Below are 27,780 nucleotides of genomic sequence, written 5' to 3' on the forward strand. Positions count from 1 at the left end.
ACGACGTGAATTTGTGCTAGTAAATTTTGGTGCACACCTATATCATAAATAGGTAGTTCTGGGACACTTTCCATTCTGAAAATAAATATTATTACGTTGGTTAAAAGACTCTTTTCTCTTTTTAATCTCATCAGATTAAACATAAAATCACTTACAAGAGAATTTTACATATAAATACAATATAAAATAATTAATAATTTAGGGTCTTACGACTAAGTATGTAATATCTAAGTCAGGTACTTATATCATTACTTGAAAATTTTGTTGCAAGCAAAAGCAGTATAATGTACGATTGAGAACAACAAACAACCTTCTTCAGCCGTTGTAAAACAATGCATTATGCGGAACATCACGAAATCAAACAATATATTGTTCTGAACTCTTGAACCGGTAAATAACAGGAAATATTTAGAAACTTAAGGTCCAGTCTTAAGTTCTTACTTATAAGCATATAGTTGCACGTTACATTTGAGATGCAAAAATTGGATTATAAAAAGCCCACATTTTTTCTAAATATATTCGAAACAATGGTTTTTGTGAGAGCTTAATTGATTTCTTCGGATATACCGATAAGTATAGGAAATTGTGAGGAAATCTAAATAAAAATTAGGAAAATCATTAATTTCCTAATTTTTTTTCATTACATCGAAAAGATAAAATAAAATTATACGACCATCCTACAGTGTGCTTACTGGTTTTGGAGTTTGTTGACAAATCATCCAGTTTAGATATTTTTTTTTAATTGTAGAGACTGTTAGTATTTTTCACGGATAATGTTATCAACAAAATAGTATTTATGCTATTTTACAAACTCGTTCGTTGATCCAATACTTTTATTTCGCAAAATACAAAACTTGTTATTGTGAAAAATTGAGTAAGATTTTATGAAATTTTAATTATATACGCTCTCAATAATTGTTGAAAGTAAAAGTAACAGTTAGCAGATTGACTGTTGAGATAAATAAAAATTAGGGACACCTTTAGTTAATCATATATGTATGTATACTTAACTATCCGTTGAAATGCTGATACAATAAAAAAATCATTTGCACACAATTTGTACCACTTATACTTAAGTTAAAATATAACTAGTGTCACTGATATTAAGTGATCACCGCCGCCCACATTCTCCTGCAACACCAGATGAATCACAGGAGCGTTGCCGGCCTTTTCGAAAGGACACTAGGTTATTGGACACATGTCGTTTTGGGACCTCGGATTAAGCTTATTTCATAGTTTGGTTTGATTTTTTAAAGATAAAATAATAATTCCATGAAATAGTCTGGTGGCTAACGCTCCTTTCTCAAGTCGTGGTAGAGAAGCAATTCATAGTCTCATAGACTTATTGGCCTGATCACTATTGTGATTATTTAAGTCCCGACATACAATAAAATCTATCAGAAAGCCTGTGCCTATTTAAAATAAATGTCTTCAAAGTTCAATCTTGAATAACCTCTGAAGAAACATAATAGTTGCGCTCACCGCGAAAGATACAAGAAACTATGGAGACATAATTTTTTCCTAACATCACCTTTCTAATCATTAACTAAAAATTAAATAATGCATAATAAAATTTTCACTTTTCATGTTTTGTCTTTTTATCTAGTTATTAAATGATTGTTCTCCAATGTGTAATTAGAAATTGATAACTGTGACACTCATTACTATTGAATTATGTGTAATCAAATACATAGCTGCGTTAATGTATGGGAACAAACGTGTGAACAATTAATAGGTATAAGACTCAATCTAGTGATACACGGAGTGTGGTACGGCAAACGAGCTAATACATACGTACTTATAATAACTAAAGGAATAAAATTTGGACAAATTCAGACCAGGATATCGACTTGTTGAAAAAAACAATTTTTTTAAAAAAAGAGTAAAAAATCTAGAGAGTTTAATTCCCTTCTACCTCAGAGCGTTTATTATTTGTTTTCCTGGTGACTTGATTGTCATCAAAAAGAATTTTCTAGGAATAAATTTTCAAACATATATCGTACATACTTTTTATTTAATATTTTTATGCGCAGGAATCTTATCTTAAACGTACTTACTCATTTTTAACCGACTTCGAAAAGGAGGTTCTCAATTCGATTGATATTTTTTTTATGTATGCACACCGATTACACTGAGATTTAGGGTCCGATTTTCGTGATTCTTCTTTAATTTTATGCGGAATGCTTGCTGTTTGGTTCCATAAAAATTTGAGATAGTTTGGCCCAGTAGTTTTTATTCTATGAATATTTTTGTTTACGTGGATGATGTTATATAGTTTGTGTACTGATTTTTTAGGAGATTTCATTTAGTTTGTTTATATATTAATATTTTAAACCAATTTGACGATAAGTGGGTCTTGGACTACCTGTCATTCATAGCTAAAAAACGTTCTTCACGATATTTCAGTGTCTCACAAGAATGTGAAATATATATAGATCCCCTATATTGTTTATTTTTTAACTGATTAATGACACTAGAAAGTAAAAATTTTTTTTTTTTTTAAAACCGACATCAAAACCTCAAAAGTAAAAAATAACTTAATTTAATACACCTTTTATGCAAATCTTATACCTTTAATATCAATAAAATACTATTATTTATATATGCTACCTATTGATAGGTTTGAAGTTGGTGCCAAGCCAAATGTAATAGCAGGTACCTACACTCGTCACGCGTGACTTTGAGCAGGTTAGCTTCGTCGAGAACCAAGCAACCCAAGCGGACAAACGCCGACTTAAACCATATCAATAGGTATCACATCTAAATAATAGTAGTTTATTAAAAATTAAAGGTAAAAGTTTTGCATAAGAGGTGTATATTAAGTTATTTTATACGTTTGAGTTTTAAAGTATCTGTTTTTAACGTCGCTACAACAGCCATATCTATTAATATATTACAACATACGTAACACAACACATAATAAAAACCACAGTTAGCTCCAACAACATGTCAATTATAGTTATCGTATATTTGTTCCAATTTCTTTCACATTTCACAATTCACACAGCTGTAGTAATAAGCGCCTCGCTTTATTGGCTTGTGGGAGTTTGACATGTCGTGCTTATAACAACTTTTGTGTAACGTTGAAACGAAGGCTTGATGAACGGAAAGTTTCCATTATGGAAGGCATGAGCGATCGAGATGATGATCGAGAGAAGAAATATTAAATAAATGTTTCTTTTTATGACAATAAGGGACGACACGAGCAGGACTGTCAGCTGATGGTAACTGATACGCACTGCCCATTACGATGCAGTGCCGCTCAGTATTAAAAATTAATTAATTACTAAAAATTCTGAGTTGCCCTACAACTGCGCTCGTCACCTTGAGACATAAGATGTTAAGTCTCATTTGCCCAGTAATTTCACTAGCTACGGCTCCCTTCGGACCGTAACACAGTAATGCTTACACGTTACAACTTCACGGCAGAAATAGGCGCTTCCCACTGGTAATGGTTTAATGAACAAATGCCGGCATATCTCGGCGCAGTTGGCGGTCTTTATGTGGTGTGGTATGCTTGCGTCTTAGCTTAGTTTATTTTACCACCTTCTCACACTAAAAATCTCGGCCCCATTTTGTAAAACTCCTCCAGCGCTCAAAGTTCAGCAACGTCTAATGGACACGTAATTAATGCTGTGCCATTATGTTAATATTATTTATAATGTAATGAGTGGAGGTGACCACTTTAAATCAGCCTTAATCTCGTCTGGATGTAATAAAAATACTTTTTTCCTAAAATTGTGAAAAATTACAATAAATTATTTATAAAGCTTGTAATTATAAAAACATAAATGCCAATAAACTGGCATTTCCAGTATTACATATCGATTAGTCATTAGAAATAATAAAACATCTGTTTTTCGGTGGCCTTACGAGGTTTAGATAGATACCTACTCAAGCAAATTTTGCTCAATTTGTGCACACGATTTTTTTAAAGGTATATATAGTACCTAATCAATTAATATTTAAATGGTATGTTTAAGAACAATTTGGAGGTTGTGGTTCCAGCCCCTTGAATAATAGATAAATATATATTTTTCACTAACCCTTTTTAGTTCAAAGCAATTGTTTGGAGCAGAAATATAATAATAAAAGCATACGATATGAACGCCGGGAAGTAAATTTGCTAAAGCAAGAAGCAAATTAGAATTAACCATTAAAAGCAGCGGCTTTGGTGTGTAAAACGCTTAATGTGAAAAATTCTTCATCGCTTTCATATAATATGTCATATTATATGGAGGACTAAGGTTTGTACGTTTAAAATTGTTAAGTTTGTAATAGCAGGTACTCTTTTGTACTAAATAATTTTATGTAAATTTAGGGTGGACTTCGAGACCCACTAGGACTGTATAAAGTCCCATTAATCTAGTCCACATCAATCAAAAACCAACATGAGAAAATAGCAGACTAGACAATTAATAGCTATAAGAAAATATATATCTCATGAAATGAAATAACACGCAGAAAATGACGGAGAAAATGCATTAACCAGAGCGTGAGAAAGGCAAATAACTGATAGGCCTAAATACATTAGATATATGGAGTATTTTCCCACGAGTACAATTATTATTATATAGTTGATAGTTGCAACAGAAAGTCCCTTATATTTTCAATTCATGTCAATAAGTGAACAGATTAACTGAAGTAATATATAATCAATATATATAAAAATAAATTGCTGTTCGTTAGTCTCGCTAAAACTCGATAACGGCCGGACCGATTTGGCTAATTTTGGTCTTGAATTATTAGTGGAAGTCCAGAGAAGGTTTGAAAGGTGAATAAATATGAAAATATTTTGAATTAAATAAAAACAACAATTTTGTTTTATCTCTAATGTGTCCCCCGTCATTTAGTAATCAAATTGAAAGAATAGTTTAAAATGTATAACTAATTAGAATCTTTCTATCTTTCTATTTTTCTCAGGAGGTTAAAGAACAAACTTAATTTTAGCTACCTATAGTTATTTAACTTTGTTACTTAACTGATTTACTACAATTGTTAACTATGATGGCAATTCAATGTTTGCTGGGTCAGCTAGTGTATAATAAAATACATACAATACAAAGCTCTTAACTTATATCGAAACTGATTTTAATAAATATATTATATATATATCATCACGTATTAATACTTTCTACACTACTAAAGCAACTACCTGAGGGCGATTTCTTAATGCGTATAAATATTGGGATATTAACACAATTTGTTTAACAGATACATTATGATGGAAAACTAGAAATTATATAACATTAGTTTATTAATTAACATAGTTTGGGGCATATTATTAAATATTTTGTTTTTTTTTGTACTATTTTGGAAATATAATAAAGAGATATCAATAATCATGGTCTTCGCGTGGTATATGGTACAAAGGTCAGTTGACCGCGACTTCATGAAACAAAACAAACCACAGACCGCGCCTAGTTGGGATGAGTGAAAGTAGTCGGTGAGGCAGAACCGAGTTTACTTTCCTTAACTCTTACATCACCGATACAACTCGATATAATGACAAGGTTTTTTAACAAATTGTGTAAGTTCACATAACTTGATATAACGGACATGTGCTCTGATTGCCGTAGTCAACTATTTAGTTTTGTTTTGTTTAATTCGTTTAATTTACAAGTTTAATAAGAGAGGGATTTATATTAACATTTTTCGCCTAACTTAAACTTAAATATTACTTAACGGACACGACAACACAGTAATTAAATATGAATTATTATTGAGTTTTTGTAGCAAGCTTCGTTATGCTCACATAAATGTCATTGCTAGTTATGGCATCATGGGCTTCATTCCCTTTCCTAAAATATGGTCGAGAGAGGCGATGACTGGTCTATGCGTCATGTTCGTGAACGGGTGCTACTTGTGGTGGCTGAATGTTTTGCAAATCCTTATTTATTTACAGTTAAAAAACATACTCTATATCTATATAATTTTTAATATAATGCTCACATACTACCATTATTTATTTAAAGGGTCTGCGGATGCATATATATTAAGATTACATACATAGAGAATAAAGCTATGAACAAAACTTTTCCTATTATTAATAGCCGTACATTAAAATGGAAAAGTTCTATATTTATACGTTATATTATGTATTTATTCAATTCGTCAACACATTATTTAAATTCAAGTAATAAATTATGTTGAATAGCTAGCAGTGAAAATGCGAAGTGTGGATCTGATGTGAAATTGATGCAAACCTGTTCATGTTTATATGAGAACCTGTTACGTGAGACATATCAAGAGATCTTTCGCTATGTAATCAACAACTCCAATATGAAAAATTAGTTACGTGCAATTTCGAGACGTTTCATTGAGTACTGAGACTCTATACTATACTTCGCTAATAACTCTTTTATCCCAAATTATTTTGCCTTTTGGGTGCTAGTTAAAGAGGGTTCTCCAACTTAATAATATGAAAATATTATTAAGTTGGTTTTTTTTTCATTCTTCGTCATAAATCGAAAACTATACACCACTAACATAGTAAAAATCTCTTTTTGCTTGTGGCAATGAAGCCCTTTCATACGATACCCCATATGACACTTAGCTCCATTCAAAATTTGGATCGCCGTTCCTTGCAACAAGACCTCAGGGTCAATCTTTTTATGATTAAATTACAAATGTATAGTCTTCCTTACCAATACAGTACCTATTACTTGCTAAATTTTATAGTTCTAGATCAACGGAAAACACCCGATAAATTTTGATTCACTTGAGATTATACATATACGTTTATGGCCGATTTATTTCTTCACAGCTTCAAGAGACAGAGAGTTTAATTTATAATATATATAATTAAAACTGGGTATAGATTGTTTTGCTTATTTTATCTTAGATTGTTCGCGCCCGCTAAGTCGACTCAGCCGAGCGTGAAAGCTCAGTCTCAGTCACAAAATAAAGTGCACCGAGGGCATAAAGAAGTGCTCATTTAAATCTTAAAAACAGAAGCAGTTTGTTAGTGTTTGTAGGAACCGAATTAAATTAAATAGGATTTTATAAATCCTATTTTCTTACACACCCAAGTTCTGACAACTTTGAAGCATCAGTGTAATGATGTGATGACGACCCAATCAGGCTAACGTTTAGATATATATTGTTTTAACTGGGAATTTACAACATGAGTGTTATTTTAAATGCCAAGATCCAGTAGAATTTGGGGTTGAAGGGCGTAAAATGGAATACCAAAAAGAGGAAACTTATGGGACAAGGGAGATGGAGATAAGTAACAAAACTATTGAAAAGGCAGGGATAATCTTAATGGGGCCAGTATTTACTATAAGAAATAAAGTCTTGACAGGATATGAAGCTTAGAAATAAATAATATAAATAATAAGAGAATTGAATGACTTTGAAAAGAAAAAAAATGTTTTCTCTGATACTTCAGAAGGTCACGTCGAATTTTCGCAAGAGTCATACAATTTTATAGGTATATATCACTAAGGTCGAGTACGACATTACTTTCTGTTAAAAAAACACCCTGTTTACTTTTTCATTCATAATTGTTGATTGTTTATTATATACTACATTATTTGATATCATTTGAGAATAATTCTTAGGGGTTACAAAAGGCACTTGATTCATTTATTCATGCAGTAACTGGGCGTTACTAGAGATTATTCAGTGTGATTATAACAAGCGATACAAATGCACGCATGTTATTGGTGATATAATCCAAATCCGAATGATTTGAGTTTTCTTTAGTGTTAATTCCGCCAATATTTGTCTTTAAACAATTTGAGTCTCGTGCCAGATTTTAGCGAGTCAACACGTCCTGAGGATGCCTGGACTGTCGAATTGTTTAAAAACAAATATTGGCGGAATTAACACTAAAGAAAACTATAAATCATTTTCATAATTATGGATATCCGCAAAGTAACACCTACTTCAATATTTTTTATTAGCGAAGTATAATAAATTGAAATATATGGGAATATTCTGGTGGTTTCTGAACCCTGTGGTACTGACACTAATAATACATTCCATTTGCAAACTGCAAAAGTACTACGCACGAACGTCAGTATTTTGGTGAGTTAAGTGTAGTAACAACTTGATCAAATTACCTACGTTTATTGCCGTATCGTACTTCGTTACTCAATAAATATTTGACCGTGGCAATGTTTGCACGAAGTGACCTTTCGTCATTGCATACCATTGTCGAATTATCACGTGTTTATTGTATGCATACTTCTGCGTAAATAGTTGCCATAAATCTTTTAAAAGTGTCTTAAAAGAGTCAAAACGAAAAAGGATTATGATAATCCCACTGTAGAATAAATTATAACTTAGCGAAAATTTATAAGAACAATAACTATAAACTAACTTCGCTCTCGTTTATGTCTTATACTCGAGAAGGTTGAAGTTTTCATTTTATTTTTAGTTATTTTGTAATTCACTGTAATATATCAAGTTTTAAATAGATACATAGTTGTCTTTCGTTTAATAAATTTAATAGCTGATAAAAACAAATTAATTATGCCAAATCTAAATTCAGAGTTGAAGAAAAAGCGTTCGGAACTTCGTTACAGACAGGGATCTCTCCGGTCGTAAGCCTTTGTCATTTAGAGTTATAAAGCGTAGAAAAATTTATCAGTACTTGTATCGAAGCTGATATATTTTTTAATATGTTATATGATTTCAGTAAATTAAATATTTAAATCGCAAATACATATTTAAAATCATTATTTTAATGTTAATACAAACATTGTTTTGTTAGATTTGTTTTATAATTTATTATTGTCTATTTAATAATATTTTATTCAAATTCATTCAAATATTATGTAATAATTGGCCCTTTTGTAATAGTAAACTATTACCTACGTGCCTATAAGTTACCACAAGGGCATATCAGATTCATACAATTGCAGGAAAATCGCTTGAATTGCGTCGTACCTTTAGTAAATACATTCTAGCAATTAAGTATATCTTATTCAACTATTAAATCAAGCAAATTTAGGTCTTATTGCTGTTTGTAATAAGCTGATTTTAGTGTGTACAATATACGTGAATGTAACTCACCGTTCGCCCCACCAAATCGCCTCCTAACGAACGTTCTTGTCGGCTTCTCATTTCGCGACACAGCCTTATCGAGAGATGGTTTCTCCGATTTCTCAACACCTTTTTCCGTTTTTCGGTTCTTGAACTTTGAGTTGCCTCTGCTGTTGAACTTGTCTGTGGATGTCTCTATATCTTCGGTGGTTTCTGGTGTTGTTGTTGGTTTCGTGCGACGAAGGAATGGCCGCCGCTCTCGTAAAGCCTGATGACAATAAGGTAAGTCAATATTTGGTTATAGTATTATACATTGACAACTTACAGTATTTAAGATGATGAATATTTAACGAGATTCATAATATATTGATTACGTATTTTATAAATTTAGAACGTTTGCGTTATATTTTATATATTTAGGATTTATTTGACGGCTTGAACCATGTGGTAAGTATATGATAATTTATATTGTTGTGCCTTCAAAAAGTTTTTATAATAATGTAAGAGTAAAGAATAAATAGAATAATAATGAAAAGTTTATGATTTTACAATCCAGAAAATTATGTTTACAATTTCTGCTAATTCATAATTATCTTTCAATAATCATAAGCTTAATTAATTTTTAACTAATTAATAATATGAAATGAACTGTAAATTAGTTATGCTTTCATTTATACTGATAATATTATAATGTATAATGAGTAAAGACTTCTATTTCATTCTTCGAATATTGTACAATTATTTAAATCATATTCAATTCATTTATCATGTGTTATAACATTAAGATCTAAAGTATTAATATCTACGTTTATTATGTACTATCTGCTAATTAAGTTTAAACTTAAATTATAGCCTAAGGAACTTAAGCGAATTTATAATTACACGTTGAAGCAGCATAAGACTTAATAATGTTGAATAACATAATTATAATAACATAATATTAATGTGACAAGACTTGTGTTTGAAACGAGAAACATAATAATTACTAACATGGAATAGATCAATTTATTTCGCAAAATTTACGTGTTCATTTTGCCTGCGGTTTCATTTGCGCTTAGTTCGGTATTATCGTGCTCCTTAGGGTGTAAGAAACACTCCTTAATTTTGAGGTAAATATTTATATAACAATAATAGCTTTTTTTCCCTTAATTAATAAACAATGGGGTTGGCTAACACGTGAATTGCTAACAGAAAGACAATCATCGTTACTTACGCATTTATACAATTTAATAAAAAATTTAGAGGTAGTTATTTATATACCTACATATTAGATTCTATTACATGCCAGATTTATATACAAATGTTTCTCGGCTGAAAATAATATTTTCTTTTTTCGTCTGTACCGTTTTAGTCATAAAGTTTTGCCGCCAGGATTTTGAATTCGTCCATATAACCGAGACGGTACAGTTGTTTGACGGAGGTAATTCCTATCCACTCCAATATGTTCTATAGTCGGGATTGTGATTTGGACTCTTTCTATCCTCCTTGCCATTCATGATGATCTTAGCAACTTCATCATTATATTCAGCCGGAAGATGTCCATTGCTGGACAAAGGTCTTCCCCAAAGATTTCCACGATGACCGGTCCATCGCTACCCTCATCCAACGTATTCCAGCGATCTTGACCAGATCTTCGGTCCATCTTATGGGGGGCCTACCACCACTACGTCTTCCGGTACGTGTTCGCCATTCGAGGACTTTTCTGTCCCACCAGCCATCTATATTATTGAAGCAGCTGCTTCAAACTTCAAACGATACCAATAAGCTATTGGTATCGTTTTCAACCATATGGCTGAGATATTCTATCTTGCACTTCTTCATACTAAGACTAAGTATATACCTACTTTTGTGGGTATACGAACGTACTAAGGCACAGGTTAATTTCTTTCTTAAGTTCTAAATTTTTTTTTTATGTGTTCTAATTAATTTGTTCTAATCTTTTTAAGTTTTTAACATTCAATAAGTGATGGCACATCCTATTTTGAATAAAAATATTTGAATCAGAATTTGATTTGTACCTAGATTACCTTAATGTTTTATTCTTAATTAAATTGCGCATTCCTTAATGATTTATCTAATTAAGTAGTTAGTTAATTCAATATATGTTTTTATAGTGATAATCCTATCTCTATAAAAACATAATAACTCCCTAATCTTATAAAGTTATCAAACCAAGAATATCTAAAATATAGGTTTTAAATAAAATAATTAATCGGGGGAAAAAGTTCAGGCGAAGGAAGTATAAAAATTACACTTCACCACAGGATAAGAAAAAATCCGGTATAACGCGTAGTGTTATCTTCCATACCATAGTACAAGATATAGTGCTTTAATACTTTGCCCATTCATGATTCAGAATATGGGGAGTAAGTTTTCCGATTGGCATCCATATCCCTCTAGATGGTAGTTACATTTCGTGGAGTGGCACTGCATTCGATCAGAATGCGAAAAGATGTGTCATCCTTTAAGCAACATAATCTACATCTAAGTTGTATGTTTTGTAGACGCTGGTTTAGTTTATAATGACCTTTTTTTTTCATTTTTTTTTATGAAAATTAGGGACGAGACGAGCAGGACGTTCAGGTGATGGTAATTGATACGCCCTACCTAATACAATGCAGTGCCGCGCAGGATTCTTGAATAACCTAAAAATTCTGAGCGGCATTACAATTGCGCTCGGCACCTTGAGACATATGATGTTAAGTCTAATTTGTCCAGTAATTTCACTAGCTATGGTGCCCTTCAGACCGAAACACAGTATTGTTTACACATTACTGCTTCATGGCAGAAAAAGGTGCCGTTGTGGTACCCATAATCTAGCCGGCTTCCTGTGCAAGAAGCCTCCCTGATTGAGAAGACTGGTATTTCCTAATGCCCTGTTTGCTATTTTCATCCCCGAGTTTTCTCATCAAAAGATTTTTGTGATTTTACTCATAAATTTCGACGCACTGGTTTTCCCACAAAATTATCAATAAGCAATTGAATAGCTTTATATACCAATATGTCGTAACAAACAGTATCCAGCTCAACATGTCTCGTGCTTTGCGGTAATTTAACCGAATCTGTAACAAATATCGCGGTCAATTGACCACGAATGCGAACTTATACTGTGAAACTGTAACAAATTGCTCTTGGGTAATTATTAAATGTATGACATGGAACAGTCTTGCCGCAAAATCTAACCTCACTAACGGCCTATTTTTCGCAACTGGACGCTTTTTTTGTGTGAGAACATCCTGAGTCCGACCTTTGAATATCTCTGCAGGTGTGTGTAAGGTTTCCTCACGATATTTTCCATCATCGCAAAATTGTCTAATAAACGAACATATAAATCCTTAAGCCGAAATGCCAAAACATTGACTTCTTTTAAGGCGAGTCTTCAATAACCTTCCTAACATTGTATTGCATTGTATACCTACCAAAATCATGATTTGTAAGTACCTAATTTTTTGTTAAAATGTTAATTTCTTATCTTATTCTAAGTGACAATAGGTCTTAATGAGAATAAAGTTTGTTTAAACCTAAACCGAAAACATTGGATCGCGGCAGGTGGGGATCGAACCGGCGCCGTCCGGATGAAATACGGCACTAGTCTTCGTACCACTGACGCTCTCTTGATTAAAGTAAGTAAGCTATATATGCAAAAGCAGATGAGATAAGAGGTCCTTATACTATTTTCGCTTCCTGCATGAAAGATTCATACAAGGTTCTATCTCAGCTGTGATTGAATTCGCAACCATCAGGCAAAAATGTATAAGACTATATCAATGCACTTGTACTGTGACGAAAGTCATAGTGGTATTTAAGTTTTTTTTTTTGAAAAATGGTACAAACATAATAGTGGATGTGACCTTCTATTAAGTGAGGAACACCTGTGCCAGAAGGCCACGCTCTTCCATATCAATTAAAATTAACAGTATCAAAAACTATGGATCACAAATTAAGTCTAAAAATATAATGTAACAAAAGAAAAATATTATACAAACAGGATGTCTGTGTGTGGCTGTGTGTTTGTGTATGTGTTCGTGTGCGCGTGTGTGTGTGTGTGTGTGGTTGAGGAGGTTGCAATACTAATTTTGTAGTTTAGGTACGTACCAACATCGAAACAATATAATATTTACTACGAAAATAGTTACTTTTAACTTATTATCTATAAGAAACTTTATGAAAAATCAAATTGCTTATTTAAAAGTTCTCAAAAAAATTCTCAACTGCGTGCGAAATTTTCGCACAATATTCTAAAATCAAATAATCGCGTAGATCGTTGAACAATACATCAATACAAGGCAATTAGTAAGACAATAGTTACGTAACATTTGGTACGATGTAGGATGAACCGGTACTGTACAAGGACATTTTTTTGTCATCATTTGTTTTCAGCCGATAAATGACGTATTATGTTAGAATACGTCATGCAAATATTATGTCAAACAGAGGCAACAATATAAGATTATATTCTGAAGTAAATTGTTTGATCTAAAGAAGAATGGCTAATAATAGAGAAAATAATTTTATCTAAACGTGAAGTTTTGTATGTATTTGCGATCGGGTGTACTTCGAGCGGTAGTCAACAAAAATTATATTATAATTATGCAATACGTAGATATAGGTAATAATTTTGGTGTTGCAAGGGTTTGTTGAAGCAACGTTAAAGTACAATAGTTTGGCAAAACTGGAAGTTATACGGGTGTTAATTAATATTCAGGCTTAAAGGAAAACTGTTCTATAGAAGTTAGTTCTCTTATACATCAGATAGGGTTTATTCTTAGATTACCTAAAAAGTTAACTTCTAGAATGAGCCTAACTATTATTTTTAACTTGATGTAATATTTGAATATATCTACATAGATTATATTTATAATTGAATATTAATTTATTCTTAGAGCATAATAAATATAGGATGAATAAGAGATTTTGCTTATACACATATATATTATGTATAAGAAAGAGGGTGAGATGTACGTCCCTGTTACAGGGAGTGGGTTAGAATACTGGTGACAGGTACAGATTATAACACCTGGACTAGACTGCACATTATATATTTAAATAATTGTAACAAAATCTTGGGTCACTAGTCTATGGTCATAATATTCTAATGAAACTAAACTACTATCATTTTCTAGGACCATTTTTAGTTGGTTACTTCTATGACCACATTTATTAATTTATTAAAATTACAATAAGGGACGACACGACCGGACGTTCATTTGATAGTAATTGATACGCCCTGCCCATTACAATGCAGTGCCGTTCAGGATTCTTGAAAAACACACAAATCTGAGCGGCACTACAACTGCGCTTGTCACCTTGAGCCATAAGATGTTAAGTCTCATTTGCCCAGTAATTTCACAGCTACGGCGCCTTTCAGACCGAAACACAGTAATGCTTACACATTACTGCTTCACATTCACATGGTGATATTAAAAGTCCAATGCGACAGTGAGCCTATCAGTATAATCAATGTTTACACAAATATAGTTAATTTTAGTACGTAATAAAAACAATAAGATAATTGTTTGAACAAGTCGTATGCCAGGTTCAACGGAATGTGGTTTGAAGGTGACCAAGCCGCTTCACAAATACGGTTGTGGGGAAGCAAAGTTATTGTGGAAATGACCGCAGTAAATATATCGATATTACTTTTTGCTTATAAGAATAATCTTCAATTATTATAACACGAGTCACAAGCATGCGCCCGCGACTCTACCTGCATCAGTTTTAGTTTATAATTTGAATTAACCTTTAATTTATCCTTTTTCATTTATGGGCGTTTCTTGCTGCAAACATGAGTATATAAATACATAATACTTAATAGATGAAGGTTGAGTAAATACTTGACTGATTGGTAATAATAATATTACGTTGACTGTCTTCGTTGACTAAATTATATATGAAACAAATAACGAATGTTGTTATTAACATTAAATTTATAATGCCACTAGCTGATGCCCGTGACTTCGGGGCAAGAAAATAAAGGGTTTTTAAAAATAATAAGGAAGTTTGGATTTGAAGATTATCTCATGTCCTATTCCAATTCCGGCTTCCGTTTTCGCTCCTGTTTCCAACAATTATATGAATCTTTTTTCGAGGAAGGTTGCTATGGCAACTAAACGTAATATTGGTAGATTAAAGAACGTCATCATCACGTGAAATTCAGTTTTTCACAAATCCTACGGGAACCATGGCATATTGCGGGATAAAATGTAGCCACCAATCAAAATCGGTTCAGTAGCTCCGGCGTAAAATCGTAACATACAAACTTACATTCACATTTATAATATTAGTAGGGATTACGATTCTATTTTAATAAACTAGTCTTAATACAATGTATGCATGTGTTTAAAAGTCTAGCAAGGCATTAACATTGACGGTAACACTGCGTGATATGTTTACATTTAAATAACTTTCAATGATTCAGTTAAAGGTTACGTTGTACGCGGAATTACAACGACTCGCTTCAGAACAGGTGTATACTACATAGTACTTGATGCACTTACAAGAAACGTAAGACCAGTGGGAGGCTCCTTTACACATAATGCCGGCTAGATTACCACAACGGCGTCTATTTCTGCCGTGAAGCAGTAATGTTTAAGCATTATTTTGTTTCGGTCTGAAGAGCGCCGTTGTGGTAAACTTAATATCTTATGTCTCAAGGTGACAAGCGCAATTGAAGTGCCGCTTAGAATTTTCGGGTTTTCCAAGAATCCTGAGCGGCACTGCATTGTAATAGGCAGGGAATATCAATTACCATCAGCTGAACGTCCTGCTCGTCTCGTCCCTTATTGCCATAATAAAGACGGTTTCTTAAACACCAAAACATACACCTTTAATAACCAAAACTTTAATTATTAATATAAAATAACATTCTTCTTAATATTGCAGACGTTACATCATCTCAAATTATTTGCGAATCTTGTGTTATAAATTCTTCAAACATAATATTAATAAACATTAGTAAACAAAATTTTAGATTAAAGAGCTGGATAGTCACTTTATTGAAATTTTGCTCGCCACATGCCGCCACAAATGACTTCATTGATAATTCAAATTCAAATTCAAATATTTTTATTCAAAATAGGATTTAAAATCACTTATTGAACGTCAAAAACTACCACCCATTCAAAAGAGACTGCCTCAGAGCTGAGAAGAATGGGCGCAAGAAACTCAGCGGGCTTTTTTTTATTTAATATAAAATATGGATTACAATGTAATATCGTACAATAAACATTTATAATTAAAGAGCCTGAGGGTGTTCGCTTTATTCCCAGTCCGTGGTGTCATTAAGAAAATCGTTTATGCTATAATAATTTTGTACATTTTCTGGGATCATATTGTAGAAGCATATACATCGCCCAACAAAAGACTAACTCGACCCAACCGAGTAGTAGGCATAACAAGTTTATGTTTGTTCCTCGTGTTAACATTATGAATGTCACAGTTTCTAATGAATCACTGTGAATTTTCTAGAAATTCCTCAATGTGTTTATGAACATACAGAACATTATCAAAAATGTATTGAGAAGCAACAGTCAAAATGTTTATTTCTATAATAATAATAATATTATGTTGATCAATGCAACAGTTAAAAGTGAGCTAACCCCTGTTACGTGTTTTGTAAACACCATTTATTTAACTCTTGATTTTACTATGTCCTAACGTAATTTAAATATGCGATATGTCGACATGTGTAGACTACCTTGACTTGGTTGTGTTGGCTGTGTTGGTTCGATGTTACTACCAGTACTGTCTGACCTACGAGCTACATTACCAGGACCTTGCTATACGCTAATGATGATAATTGATCTTTGAGGATTGTATTGTACATCAATGAGAACAAGCTCATCTGTCGAATGATTTGATTGTATTGCATTCGATGAAGAACTCAGAAACTGTGGGACAAGTTACATATTCATAGATTAACATGAAAGTCAAAGGAAAGCAAACAGCAGATTAATTAATGTTATTTACGATTAGTTGTCTCACCCTGATGAAGGACTTCCGATTGGTCCGAAACTATGTAGTATCAACACTGATTTATCGTGAGTAAAGCCGATTTAAATAAATGCCCATATTTCTAAGAATGTCTCACGAAAGTTTTAATAATTTATCAGATACTTCGTATCTAAATGATTACAAACTTATTCCTAGAATTTTAACTTTTATAGCTTATTTGGTACTTGCAAGACTTTAAAAGATATAAAATGAATAATTAATTATAACAATAGGTTGATATAAGAAACAAGAGGTCAGATTGTCAATGTCATTAATTTTTCCGAAGTTTTGAAGTTTTTACATGCGTTCTATTAGCTTCACCTCTATGTATGTTTGTTTGTGACCGACTCATTTGGGCGCGAATTTGACCCACTTTAGACGGTCAGATTTCGTTCAAACTTCGTAGATTTATTGAGGACCGATGAGAATACATTAATTTGAATAATATTTTTAATTAAGATTAGATTTAATAAAATTATCCCATTTTTCAATTTGGAATATAAGGTTTTTGTTATTTGAGACCCTTAATTTTCACATTAAGTCAATTAATTATTAAATTATTGAGTAAAGCTCTCAGTTATTTATAGATTTGTTAATTGAGTTAAGTACTGATTTGAAGGACTGAAGCTAGAATTGACATAACGATCATTTGATACGCAATAAATACCGTTTAGATTCAAATTTCACGGAGACAATTTGAGATCATGAATTCGTGATACAGTCATTACTGCAGTAATAAAATTTATTGTTAAAATTGTTTATTGGTATTATTTATTATATATTCGGATATATATTTTATCAAAACAGTTTTACTGCATGCAACCATGAAAAAGTTTGCATATTTTCATCTTCATTTTAAACGTTATTTATGAGAAAAATAATTACATTTTCTTTTTAACTTGAAATTATTTATTAACCTGCTTGATGTATTGACCTATATATGTGAAATGAACTTTTTAAATAGAAGATACTCCTCGATAATCCTTCTTTATGACTCATAGATAAATTAATTTAAAAATATTTGTACTTGGGAAATAAGTTGATGTTTGTATTTTGTTTAAGTTTAAATAAATCCATAACATTATGAAGGTATAAAAGCTAGAAGAGATAAAAACCTAAAACTATATTACTAACAATATGGACTATTAGGCCTCGACTGGTTTAAAAGCATACAAAATGTTCAGTTCATGCTCAGAAGGTTATGGGCGGCGGTGATCGCTAAAATTCGGGTGATCTAGGCTAGTTTTTGCCCACTTCCATTAAAAAAAGTCATAAGTGTTTTAATAATTATCATTTTTTTTTTGATTACAGACATACACTTAGGCATTATGTGTTAAAACAACATGACGTGTGCAATTCACATGTGTTACGATGACACATGATTTCAACCGCTATAAAAGACGTTACTATCACTGCTACCATAATTATGTGCTCCTGGTGTCTATGTCGTGCGCATGACGTCAGAATGTAATAATCTTCACGTAAGAGGATTAGAAGAAATGAAGTTTCTAAGGTTTTTCTTTGTGTATCTGTCATAGAGATCCATCACAGTAGCAGTTACAGGACTGAAATTTTACCGGACTATGATTTGCACTAATCTGCGGGTATTTCATAATTTTTTATTTTCGTATGATACATTTTAATTAATTGTTCAACTTGGAAGCTGTCATTACTTTAGGCTAACGCATGCATGAATTTGTTAATAAACCAACGATTATATTCTCTTCTGGGTGTATATTGTGTTTATTTATATAATAAACAAGTTATCTAAATCGTAAAAAAAGAGATACTCGCAAAACCTTAACTTTGTTATTTATAAACGCGAAGTAAAGGTGTGTTGGCATGTATAGTTTATGTTTATTTTTTGTCTGTTGAGAATTACATGATAGGCAGAAGTAATTTTAAACTTGGTGTAACTTTACACTGGGTTTGTAAACAAGAGAGCTAAGGTTTATGTACATTAAATATAAGTTCGTATTTTATAAATTAATTTATAAATTTATTTGCGTGTATCCACACGATGCTTAATAAACAACCAAATATCAAATACTGTGCATCCATTTTGTCCTCAGTTGATGTATTTCCATAGTTTACGATAGAAAAAATGTGGAATTTCAAGGGATCAATTAACTAAGTACTAGGCAGTCATAAATTGAAAGGCATAATAAATATCGGGTGCATATTGACTATGCGTGAACAACTAGTTGCGTAGTTATTTGTTTTGATCTTGAATAAGATTTGCATAACCTGCGCGCCGTTGAATGTCGTAACACGGTGGGAACGCGACGATTTCTTAATGGACTTTCTCGTTAGCATAATGAAAATGAATAATATTACGCGTTATGTTATCATTGTTATTAATTCCAATATTATCTATGTCAAAAGACCGGAAGAGATAAAGTAGTAAAGTTTTAATTACTTACATAACAGTTAAAGAAGTATTTAAAGTTTAAACATAACTTAATATTTCTTATAAAATCCTGTTAAAATAAATTTGTATTAATATTATTGATTATTTTTATCACTTTTAATTTTAATTCAATTAACAACGCTTACGAAATTTTAATGTGAATTAAATCTTGATATAGTTTACAGAGAAAAGCAACATTTTCAGATACTTAAGAGGTCGTACTTTCAGATGTCTAGATCCATAGCAGGTGCAAATGTACAACTATCTTGGTACTCGGGTGAATGAAGTAGGGGATAGTAAAAATAGAACCCGAATCGCCCATTAAAGAAAGTTTTTTGCAGCCGAAAATTACCTAGTGAGCTCAAATCACATATAAGTACTCCATTGTTATGTCTATCCTATAGTATCATATGATAGCAAAACCTTTACGGAGAATGCAAAGTATCAACTGGACCTAGAATGTTTTGGATGCCAAGGTACTCCAGAATAACGACAGAAGCCCTCAAACGTAGAAACGTCATGAGAGATACGACTTATTACAACTTTTGATGTGAAATATATCTATTTACATGTTCCATGCCTATCGGCAAAATGGACGACAAACGTAGCAATGGAAGAATGAAAAAACATAAATAGAGTAGAAGACCTGTTTCATGTAACACAAAACAGGACGAAGTTCGCTGAGCTGACGTTGAAAAGAGAGAGAGAGAAGAAGATAGTGGAGCAGCACATGCAGAGAGAGACATCTAGATGATAAACATAATAATACTAATACTAGAAACTTATATAGAAATCGAGATGTAACAAATATATTCTGCTTACACAACCTACCAACTTACGTCATTCCGAATATTTCTGACATGTTCAAATTATCAATCTTAAATTCTTCTTAAATCGAATTTAATTAGTACTTCTTTTTTGTGATATGCAAAAGTTATAAACAGCTAAATGTTTTTACTTATAATAGAGCTTATAGTTCAAGATATCCAAGGTTATACGGCAGTATTACTAAGTCATTGTTTGTAACACCTTTCCGTGTTATTAGTCATACTATTAGAATCTTTATAATCTATAAACCCACCCACGCTGCTATGGCAATTAATAAGCATATAAATGTGGCTTCAGCCGGATTCACATAATGGACTTATAATGTTATTATTTTAAGGAGATTGTTTGAGACCATTATCGCAGGTGTACGCGCTATTTTAAAAGTTTCCATGTCTATTGATGTTTGTTTTCGAGTCATGGACGTTTATATGTACATATGTATGTTAAAGTAAGTATATTGTATTAAATATATCGTTGTCTTGCAACCCATAACACAGGCTATATGCCTAATTTGTGTCAAGATAAAGTGTGTCAATATTAATATTATATGCACTACGAAACAGTGCACAAAATGGTTTATTCTACAGTTTGGGGGAAAGTTTATAAGAGTCATGTTTTGGCCGTACGTATAGTTTAAATGATTCATGATATGATAATGTAAGCCGTTAAAATAAGTAATAAACCTGTTTATAAACATATTGCCATTATCTGTCATCTGTTTCTACAGACCTCATAAATTTGCAGTCACATAGCGAACACTTTTTTAATTGAATTATGTCAAATTTAATTTACTTATTACATAGCTTGTTTGTAGTGCCAGTGCGAATACCAGATGATAAAATTTTCTGAATTTAGTTAAATTATATGGACCTTGTCATCATTAATTGGGCAGTTTGCAATGGCAGGATTGGCATGACGACACAACCAGCCATCGTCCTCTCACTATATGTCACGGAGCATTCCAGTTAACGATGCCTCAAAATGTAATTAGCGTGGGATGTAAGCGAAATAATATTTAACATCAGTGGTCATGAGACCAAATCGAGCGATCAAGGTTGGATGAGGTTATCCTTACAACATTATTACATATTACTTAACCGGAACTCAGTGACCAATACCAGGGTGTTGCTATTTAAAAGTAAAATATAAATAAAGTGAATCATATGAATATATTTAATGGCCATGGAGCCCAACGATAACATTTTATCAATTTTAGACGTTATTATTAACTTCATTTATTCGAACTTACTTTATATTTGAAAAGTGAAGACTTAGATCTAAAAACAGGATTTTATTTAATTAACTTTTTAATTAAATTTTAAAAGAAGTTTGTATTTATTTGCAACAACAACACAAGATGCTATTAATAAATAAGTATTAAAAATGTTCAATAGTGTTATATGAGATGTAGATAACCTTAATTTCTTTGGAGAACCTACTCGTAACGCCATAATCCGATCAAAAGTACCTACGTAAATGAGTCCAAATAAACCTTCGTAGTTCCGTATCAGATAAAAGGTTTTTTATCAGAGAAATATTGTAATCCTAAAAATATATTAGATGAAAGTAATTCTGTCTATCTGATAGGTATTATTCCACGGTTCTACTATCCAGCCAGCTATGATGTAATTACAGACTTAGTAAGGTAAGGGGACAAAATGTACACCTAGGTTACATTTTATGTATGTACAAATGATTGCATATGATCTTGTAAAAATATCTCCTGTTTTTACTGACTGTATGTACAAATACAGCTGAATACGACATATTATACAGTAGTATTGTATTTTATTATATTACTAGTATTTGTCTTTGTTAAGCTTTGTGTAAACAACGTTCATAACCGTCAAAAAGAAGACTTGAATTACATTTAAATATAGCTTCTCTTTTTAAATAATATTATTTTTAAATAATAAATATCTGGACGACCGAGCCTTGCTCGGATTTTTAAGAATGTACAAAACTTGAAAAAAAAATACTATAGGACATCTGGATTCGAACCAGGGTCTTCTGCTTTCCAGATCACCCAATGTCCCATCTGAGCTATTATAGTCTTGTGTATATAATATATATATAACACGGGTAAATTACATTTCTTAATATTGAAACCTAGCTAGGTCGAATTCTCGCCCCCGAAACTACCTGTATACTAAATTTTATTAAAATCGTTGGAGCCGTTTCCGAGATTCAGAATATATATACAAGAATTGCTCATTTAAAGATACTAGATAATAATTACATATGTACCTATAATATCATTGAGTGAAACGCTTTATAAATAATGTCAATTCAGCTGAATCGGATTTACAAATGAAACGATTATACAACAATATGCTGCGGAGAAAGCAGTTTTCTCTGCAGCGACGGATGCTGCGTAGTTTTTGCTATTACTCGATTCGTCCATCAACGGAGAGAGATTTAACACGTCTTGTACGATTATGTGTTTATACGTAACTTTGCTATATTTGCTCACTTGGACCCGTTACTGTGTAACCCATTTAGCAAACTTTCACTGGGACATATCTCATGTTTAAAACGGTGGCGAAACGTTTGCGAGCGAGAGCGAATCATAAGTGGTTGCCATTTTAGAATCGTTTCTTCATTGGCACGATTTATAGTAATATATTTTTAATTTTGGAAAATGATTAAAACGGTTTTTTTTAACAAAATCAGCACGATTTTTTTATTTTATGTTACTTTATTTGGCAGAGTATAGTTACTTCAATGGCACCTATTTCTGCCGTGAAGCAGTAATATGTAAAAATTACTACGTTTCGGTCTGAAGGGCGCCGTAGCTAGTGAAATTACTGGGCAAATGAGACTTAACATCTTACGTCTCAAGGTGACGAGCGCAATTGTAGTGCCGCTCAGAATTTTTAGGTTTTCAAGAATTCTGAGCTGCACCGCATTGTAATGGGCGTATCAATTACCATCATCTGAACGTCCTGCTCGTCTCGTGTCTTATTATAAAAAAAAATACATTAAAACTATACAGACAACCATATAAAAAAAGAAGACCATTTACACTGAGTTTTATTATTTCATGAGATTCAAATACATAAATAATTAATAAGCCTTGATTATTTTAAGTATTATAAAAATTCAAATTACGGAACAAATAGAAGATAAATTCAATTTGTAGGTGACACTCCCCGCAATTACAAAGATTGAAAATACATTTTTTCCATCTGAGGCATGTACGAGAATGTATGAATGTGTTAGTATGTGCGAGACATACTTTTTGGCATGGGTGATAGTTTTTTACTTTCAATAAGTGATGTCACATGCTATTTTGAATAAAAATATTTGAATTTGAATCAATTCGAATATACATTTGTAACCATCGTTATCCTTATGGCCGTGTTAATTTAGTTTATTTTTTGTTAGTTGAGCTTCAAGTTGTGGAACGAGTTTATTTAATGTGTCGGCTTTATCATGTTCTTATTACAAGACACAAATGAATAACTCCGCGATAAATTCGCCGAATTTTCTGTTTATAACGAATCATCAGACCTTATTTTGTTTTTAGTAAGGCTAATTTTGTCACGTTTAAAAAGGCAATGACTATAATATGGTATTTTTTTTATGAAAGAGGAGGAGAAACAAGCGTACGGGTAACCTGGTGTTAATTTATCACTGCCACTCACATTCTCCTGTAACACCAGAGGATGCACAGGAGCGTTGCTGGCCTTTCAGGAAGGTGTACGTACTATTTTGAAGGTACCCATGTCGTATTGTATTTTTTTTAATGAAAATAAGGGACGAGACGCGCGGGACGTTCAGCTGATGGAAATTGATATGCCATACCCATTGCAATGCAGTGCAACTCAGGAATCTTGAAAAAACCAGAAATTATGAGCGGCATTACAATTGCGCTCGTCACCTTGAGATATGAGATGTTAAGTCTCATTTGCCCCAGTAATTTCACTAGCACGGCGCCCTTCAGATCGAAACGAAGTAATGTTTACACATTACTTCTTCACGGCAGAAATACGCATCGTTGTGGTACCCATAATCTAGCCGGCTTCCTTAACTTTAATAAGTGGTGTAACGATAAATTTATTTAAGGTCTATAGAGAAATGTAAATAATTAAAATAACATGAATTCCGTGCAAAACGTAAAAGGTCGGAAGTCAACGAACTTAGATTGCACTACGGCCAGCAACTTTAGTGTAAAAATTCCACATTGAAGTGATTTTTAAGTACAAAATATTAAGCTTTCTGCTTTTATATACTCTTTAAAAAAAACCGGGCACCTGGTTAAATAATCTGTTTCATTGGCATCTTCAGATTATTTCTAATGATTATTCAATAACCTATCTCTAGTTACGGATACATTGCTGTCACCGTTTTATGAAAAGATCTTATCTATCCATAGTTATGTCCAGTATAGTTATAGTCCAAAGCTTTATGTCGATAGGTTATTGAAATGTCAGTAAGCGTAAAAGGATAGATTTGTCTTACCTCTACTAGGGTAAACTAAGGATAGAAAGGTTATTGAAAACGGTCGTAAATAAATAAGCAACAAGTATTTTCTGTCAATTTCGTCATTACATTTCGATGTTATTCATGAAATATGATCTCAGAGTCTAAACAGCTTGTTGCGTATCTTAATAAAAAAGCAGGCTAAAAACTTAATAATTTTCATATAACCTTTATGTTCAGTAAAAGAGTCTTGTTCAGTATAAATTATTTATTATTGGTTTCGATACAAATTATAACTTGGGCTAAGCCTAGTGGCTACTGACCTATAAGATACGTCTTCGAATCCCGGGCGTGTAATTTATTATCGCTGTCTGTTATTGACAGGCTATACTGGTCATGCCTGCCAATTTGGTGGTACATAATATAATATGTAAAATGAGTCAAATGAATGTACACATGCTTCTATAGTTTTAAATTCTTTAGCCAAAAATAATAGTATTTAAATGTTATTATTTGAGAGGTACCTACGAACTAATGTTTTTTTTTATATTATATTATTGAATTACAGCTATGTAATGTGTATATATAACAATTCTAATATTGACATTTAATTATTTATTTATTTGATATGCTGATACATTGGCGAATTGTGCTGTACATCTACCAATTGTTAAGAAGTATGTTACCAATAAATTAATTTAATTTCATTACACCACAACATGTTGTTAGACACAGTTAGGGTTTCCCCCTTATTCATAATGGTCCGCGAACTTAAAACAGTCGCTAAGGAGTGTTTTTTCTCATTCTGACTTAGGTCAATAGAAGAAGACAGAGTGAGAATTAGCAATGCTTTAAGTCAGCAGACTATTATGAATAAGGGGGAAAGTGTCCGTTCCGGGAATATTACTATGTATATTTAATTTTAATGGGATTTCTTGTTCGCTAGAATATTTTTAAACTAATAATATCCACTAAAAATATAATTGGTTCTAAAGCATATATAGTTGGCTAGAATGTTGTTAATTGGATAATATCCACTAAAAATATATTTAAATTTAAATTATTAATAATACTAAACAACTATTACTATTAACCTATTAAATTGTTGTGAATGTTGTTAATTTGGTTATATCCACTAAAAAATAAAACTGGATCTAGATCAAAAATTGGCGAATTATGTGCCATTGTTTACCACAGTGGGAGACTCCTTTGCACAGGATGCCGGCTAGATTATGGGTACCACAACGGCGCCTATTTCTGCAGTGAAGCAGTAATATGTAAGCATTACTGTGTTTCGTTCTGGATGGAAAGTGTCGTAGCTTTAACATCTTATGTCTCAAGCTAATTCTGAACGGTACTGCATTGTAATGGGCAGGGCGTATAAATTACCAATTACCTGCTCGGCTCGTCCATTATTTAATTATTTTATTTATATTAAAAAAAACAGTAAGAGCTGATATGGCTTCATATTTAAGTTGTCGGTTGTATTTTGGCATTTGTTTCCGCTACTTTAAATATTTCTGCCTAAAATAGTGAGTAAAAAAACTTTATAAAAGTAAACAAATTATTCATAATATTTATTTCTGTTGTTCCAGATCTCACAGCTGTATGTGCCAATTATCGGTAAAGGGAGAGAGAGATGCAAGAACTGCTAGCTTGGACTATAAGACCTTCGATTACTTAAGAAGAGTTACTCTATTTAAGAGGAATACTATTTAACATTCCTAACAATATTTATTATTCAAACTGAAATATTATATAATTAGATCTTTTTAACGATCACTTTAAAATTCAAATGAGCTTATTATAAACCTTCCTAAGATATCCCAAAAGCACTAATTCCTTTCTGAGATTTAACCCTATATAAATTAAAGTGTATTTACGATAAGATTGCTGGATTTTATAATAAATTAAAATACATTTGTGTTTTATTAAAGACCCTCACATAACAGTATTACCATCATTGTCTGCAAATACCGCTAAGAGTGTTTTATTTTTCCAAAATCGATTCGTTGACATTTTTTTTATATCGATTAATCAATACTACCGCTTCGAAAACATACGATTCAATGTGAGAATAAGATCTATATAAAACTAACGATATATTATATGCTCACAAAAGTGATAATATGATTTGATTTGTAACGAAATAAATGCAAGAAGTGGTGTAATGTGAAACATCCTTAACCACAACGTGTGTATGTTTTTTTTTATGAAAATACGGGACAAGACTAGCAGGACGTTCAGATTTGATTTGAGTATTTGATAGGCCCTGCCCATTATAATGCAGTGCCGCTCAGGATTCTTGAAACGCCAAAAATTTTGAGCGGCACTACAATTGCGCTCGTCACCTTGAGACATAAGATGTTAAATCCCGTTTGCCCAGTAATTTCACTAGCTACGGCGCCCTACAGACCAAGAAAAGTAATGATTACACATTACTGCTTCGCAGCAGAAACAGGCTCTTGTTTAGCAGGAGGTTAACATTATATAATGAATACACAATATGTCAGTTATCTTACAATACAATATGAGTACATAATGTACACAATGTTTATAAACACAGTAATGTTTACACATTACTGCTTCACGGCAGAAATAGGCGCCGTTGTGGTATCCATAATCTAGCCGGCATCCTGTGCAAAGGAGCCTCCCACTGGTGTGCTTGACATAGCCAGGGTAGTCACCAAGCTCTTAAAATATTAGAAAAATACGTAAGCACGTCTAGAAAAATGTGTCAAAAGTATGAAGCTACACCAATTATTAAAAATAAATTAAGTTTATTCAAAATTACAATTGTTATTAACTAATCAAGGAAAAATTATAGCATTTACTTTTTCGTTAATAACTAAAAACTCTAACTAACTAATACTTAAAAAAAAGGCAACTATTATTAACCAATTAAGGAGATTTGCATTTACTCTTTTGTTAATAAATCCATAAAAAGGTCCTTAAAAAGGAGGAAATTTGAAATAAAATATTCTGCGTAATATAATAGAGATCTTCACATCTCTATTACATTACGCGCTGCCGCTAAAAGACCGTGTACCACATTAAATGCTATATTTTTCCTCTTAATTTGTTACTAGCTATTACAATTTTTTAAGTGCTTTTGACACGTTTTTCTAGAA

At 32.1% G+C, this 27,780-nt stretch overlaps 1 protein-coding gene and 1 long non-coding RNA gene across 2 annotated transcripts in view; one reads left to right on the plus strand and one right to left on the minus strand.

Annotated features, from left to right (window-relative positions):
* LOC126979063 (mucin-5AC) overlaps positions 1-27,780 on the minus strand; it is a 130,198-nt gene that overhangs the window by 5,037 nt on the left and 97,381 nt on the right. The window contains exon 20 of the mRNA XM_050828255.1: positions 9,025-9,262. Within this exon, the coding sequence (XP_050684212.1) occupies positions 9,025-9,262 (238 nt within the window). The remainder of the gene's footprint in view (positions 1-9,024; positions 9,263-27,780) is intronic.
* Positions 9,128-26,569, plus strand: LOC126979311 (uncharacterized). Its single transcript, XR_007732808.1, has 2 exons — positions 9,128-9,276; positions 26,245-26,569. It is a non-coding gene; the product is annotated as an uncharacterized LOC126979311 (long non-coding RNA).

This window comes from Leptidea sinapis, chromosome 3 (assembly GCF_905404315.1).
Source record: "Leptidea sinapis chromosome 3, ilLepSina1.1, whole genome shotgun sequence".
NCBI classification, from domain to species: domain Eukaryota; kingdom Metazoa; phylum Arthropoda; class Insecta; order Lepidoptera; family Pieridae; genus Leptidea; species Leptidea sinapis.